Source organism: Aegilops tauschii, chromosome 3, assembly GCF_002575655.3.
Source record: "Aegilops tauschii subsp. strangulata cultivar AL8/78 chromosome 3, Aet v6.0, whole genome shotgun sequence".
NCBI classification, from domain to species: Eukaryota; Viridiplantae; Streptophyta; class Magnoliopsida; order Poales; family Poaceae; genus Aegilops; species Aegilops tauschii.
In genome coordinates this window covers 30,039,354-30,043,886 of record NC_053037.3, presented here as the reverse complement: position 1 = coordinate 30,043,886, position 4,533 = coordinate 30,039,354, and the positions used below count along the sequence as shown (strand labels likewise).

Here is a 4,533-nt window from a genome sequence, read left to right as displayed (position 1 = left end):
GCTCCGATAAACTACGTCTCGACATGCAACAACTTTTCGTAGTCATATTGCACGCACAGTGCATACCAAGACACGCCAACGGCCGTCATGTAGCAATCTTCATGTGTTTTCACTAATCATGGCCTCTTTGGACTCACGGATGCCATAAGTGCCAAATGCACCAATATTGACACGTTGCACTCAAATGTGCCACTTGGGCCAACATGGATAATGGTTTTTTTACTAGCAAGGATCACATAAGCCATTATATAGTGTTGGTACCCTAGCTAATAACAACATATACCAACATTGGTCCTAGTTGCAGCTTCACAGGACCACTTATGCCACACATGGAGCACAGCCTCGGTGCATGGTTGTTTTGTGTGTCTGTGTCTGGATAAATGTCTTAAGGAGAGGAAAATTGGTTCAGCCAAACACACTGCATCAGCCGAACTGGTTAGACCCTTTACCACACACCCGCATGGCCCTGGTTCGAATCCCCGTGAGGCAGTTGGAAATGCCAAATTTTTTTCTATGGGTACCGACACGTGGGGTCCCCTTATCATCCACACAAACGCGCCACCACATGTACCACATTTGGCTAGTGCACCTAGTACTCCACATCATTTTCAACTTCTTCGTCCCCTTCTCGACAAGCACCGTCGCCGCCAGCTCCCGACGCTGCCTCTCTTCACCACAGGATCTGCACGGCCGCCGCCAACTCCGGCAAGTAGGTGAGATCTCCCCTCATCCCCCTCGCGAATCTTCTTCCCTTCCCAAACCGCATGCGTCTCCCTCCAGGCGCGGATCTGATCCAGAAATTTTATTTGATACATGCGGTAGATGATTTGTTGATGGATATGATGGTTCTTTGATAGATTGATGGATGTCGTAGTGTAGGATCTGAGCCGTACCTGGGAAAAGAGAGGCCCTGTGCAAATCAAAATGAGGCCCTATCTGTGAAAAAATAAATCAAAATAATTCATCCGTTCTTCACTATCGTATGTAGTACTGACATTGGATTGGATCTGATTGGGATTTATTAGGTAGATGAGACTGGCATTGCCATTGTCATTGGCATTGCTTTTTTAGGTAGATGATAGTAAACAGATTTAATAGGCATTGCATTTTAGGTTATCACTATGATTTATTATATGTATGATCTTTGTATTGTACTATGGTAGCGTACAATTCAACTTAGAGTTCAACATGTTCTGTGTAGAATGGAGGAAGCACCGTGTCGACGGTGCAAGTCACGGTGCCGGACCAGCCTTTGTACTGCCACGCTGTTCGGCATCTACTTCCAGCCTAATTTTGTTTTTGCAGCGGTAACAATTTATATGAACCTTCTGACAGTTCATTAATTTTGTTTTTTTATTGCTATTTCCACTAATGCATTGTGTTTGTTATTTGTTTTTATCTTGCACAGATCGTCCCTTGCAATGTGAGATTGGCATTCAATGAGCTCGTCGGAGACACCGTGACCTTCGACGCTCTTGGGGGGCCGTACACTATGCAGGTCGATAAGGGGAGAACGATAACCCAGATTGGAGGAGATGAATGGGATCGTTTCATCGCCCGCTTGCGTCTTAGTGGGGGTGAATTGATCAGCTTCTCCTCAGAGGAGAAAGGCCCAGGATTTCTGTTATCTATCTGAATTTGATTTCCGATAGTGAGGATGAAGTTCATGAGGAGGACGATGGTGAGGATTCAGATGATGATGAGAACCCACTTGATGAAGCACTCTATGCCCAAGGACTGAGGCTGAGCGGCGATGAAACGTACAACCTTTGGGACATGCTTCCGCTACGTGAAGACGACATCGGGATGCCATTCGTGACCCGCCTCACAAGGACGAATGTTAAACAACATCTCATGGTATGTTACTTACTGTGGTAATTACATGATATGCATGCTTAATAAGTGTACTAGTTGATATGATATGCGTGTTGTAGTACTGTGATGATATGCCATGTGTAGAATTCATTTAGTGCGGAATTTTTTATGGTATGCATGTGTTGTAGTAATGCGATATATCCTTATGTAGTGTAGTAATATGCGATGATATGGTTAGTGTACGTAGTAAACATATCAGGGCATCCTACTCACTGTTGCGAACACCCGTCGCCGTGACTTGAGGATGATGATCACCATCAACCTCATTTAGAACTGGCTGGGCCATGTTTCGATGTGAAATGAACTTGGTATGTTAGCTCTTGTTTCCGAGTACTTGCCGTGTATTACCGTACCTATCTATATATATCTAGGTTCAGTAAATGGGCTATGTATCGCTTTGAAATGAACTTGTTATGTTTGGGGCTTGTTTTGTTGTTGCCCCAGCGGTTATTTGAGACTTCCTTGAACGTGAATCTGTCTTGACTTGTTGTTGGATGCTTGGTGCTGTTGCTTTATAGTATAAAGCTGGGGGGGTTGGGGGACCCTTTTTCGTAGGTTCGGTTAATGGAGTTTAGTTCTAATTGTAGTAATTGTTTTCTTTTCCATACAATTCTGAACCAAAACTACACATGGCACAACCTTCTGTGATTAGTTCCATTGATAACTAGTCTCTGTAAACTAATATAAGAGCGTTTAGATTCCTAAAATAGTGATCTAAACGCTCTTATATTAGTTTACGTAGGGAGTATTGAAGAGCAGCCACAAAGTTCCATTCACGATTTACTTGAATTTTTGTTTTGATGGATAAACAAAATAGGAAGCTATCAAACTTATTTAACGAGATAAGCAAACTATGTACTTGATGATATAAGCAAACTCGTTCAACCCTGACAAACACGACATAAACAAACTAGTTCAACTCTGACACACATGACATAAACAAGCTGGTTTAACCCAAGAAAAGCAAACTACAAATTTCAAACAACAAGATAAAGGACAAGCACAAGCGCAAGCAACACGAAGGCAGACTTTGATGTCTCCTCATCCCGCATAGTGGCAGTGGTAGTAGGGGTCCGCTTCCTGCTCTTTTGAAATTTCTAGACCTCTTTTGATGTTGTCGATTATCTTCCACGACTTGTAGGTGGCGTACGCATCTATTGCTGCATACTCGATGAGGTAATTTGGCAGTGGGCTGTCCCCCCACAGTTTATGGCCTGCCTCCCTGTCCATCTTCTTCTTCATCTTTCTGTAGAATGGGTGGATGACGCTGGCTGCAACATCAGCCAAGGAGTCGTACGGTTTTCCGTTGTATGGAACTCTCCAGTTGCGCTGAATATCGATGTGCTTGTTGGGGTTTATCTCCAAACCAGACAACTTCAGCATGTCCCTGTCATTTTTAATGCTGAAACCGGCAAAGGTGAACAACCTCTCCTCCTGTAGGAGCTCTTTGAGGCGCTTTGGCCTGCTAGGGGAGAGACAAGTGATGAATACATGGAGTACTAGTGTTTATTTTTCAAGATTTAATCTTCTGATTTTTACAGTTTACAAGTGAATAATACATGGAGTAGATGCTTATACAGTATAAGTCATGGATGAATGTAGTTCAGAAACTAGTACACAAAGTTCTGAAATTAAAATCAAGTACACCATGTTATTTTTCTTTTCGGAATATATAGTTGAGTCAATGATCCATTTGCTTTCTTAGTGCCAGTTTTATTTTATTATTTTTAATAAAATAACATATACCTCTGCTTCACCAAGTTCTTATGTTTTTTTGGTGGTGAAAATAACACCAGACCAAGTTCAGAAACTACTTCACTACATCAAGTTCAGAAACTACACTAATGAATCAAGATGAGAAACTACACTGGTACATCAACCTCACAAATTAATCTTGTGCAACAGTTTCAGATACTAATCAAGTGCATCAGGGTCAAAATATATTCTAGTGCATCTACTTCGAGGAACTACACTAGTGCATCCATTTTCACAAACTACACTAGTACATCTCGTATGAAACTAGTCTAACGAAATTTCGAGGGAGCGGTATTGATGAATGGAAGAGGGTGAATGAGTAGGATACTTCACCATTTTGTGGCCGCAGCGATCTGCAGAACTGCTGCCATCTGCGGAGGTTCATCATCTTTGGTAAACTCCACATCAACGCCCATGATGTGGGGGTACGAGCCACAGGCGCTCCTCCTGATCCTAGAGATCATCTCGTCGGCCTTGTCTGGTTCGCTGGTGCAGACGACCTCCAGCGTCTCCTTGCCGTGGAGCTCAACCCCTGTGAGGGTTACGGTGTACTTGTGCTTCTGACCGGGAACGTGAACGACGTCGAGGTTGCCGCTCTGATGGGACGTCTGGCCACAATGAGGCTTGGCACACCCTTCCACCGCCATTGCCCTCCTCCTGCGACTGCGGGCTTCGAAGAGAGATGTTTGTGGGTTGTTTGCAGAAGAGATGGAAGCGGAAATGGTGGTTCTCGAAATGAGGCAGTGATGTAGTGGATTTGGGGCTTTTTCATGCCTGGGATGGGGACGTGGGGGAGGCGGGTTCGTCTAGGACGTGGGGGTAGTTGTGGTGGGGCGCAGTTGCAGTCCGTCGTGGCAACCGCGCTCTGTGCACTGTTGGGTGCGTGTGCATGTGAGTTTAGTC

At 44.2% G+C, this 4,533-nt stretch overlaps 1 protein-coding gene across 1 annotated transcript; it reads right to left on the bottom strand.

Moving 5' to 3' along the window:
• Positions 1-2,916: 2,916 nt before the first annotated feature.
• Positions 2,917-4,277, bottom strand: LOC141042659 (uncharacterized). The gene is made up of 2 exons (XM_073511521.1): positions 3,964-4,277; positions 2,917-3,337 (listed from the first exon to the last, which is right to left on the bottom strand). The coding sequence occupies exons 1-2, from the start codon at positions 4,275-4,277 to the stop codon at positions 2,917-2,919; spliced, it is 735 nt and encodes a 244-aa protein (XP_073367622.1).
• Positions 4,278-4,533: the final 256 nt, after the last annotated feature.

Bases quoted from the DNA above. Each gene is read 5' to 3' on its own strand.
- LOC141042659 (XM_073511521.1), bottom strand. From the start codon at position 4,277: ATGGCGGTGGAAGGGTGTGCCAAGCCTCATTGTGGCCAGACGTCCCAT. The intron at 3,338-3,963 runs GTGAAGTATCCT...CTCCCCTAGCAG, and splicing joins ATCGCTGCGGCCACAAAATG to GCCAAAGCGCCTCAAAGAGC.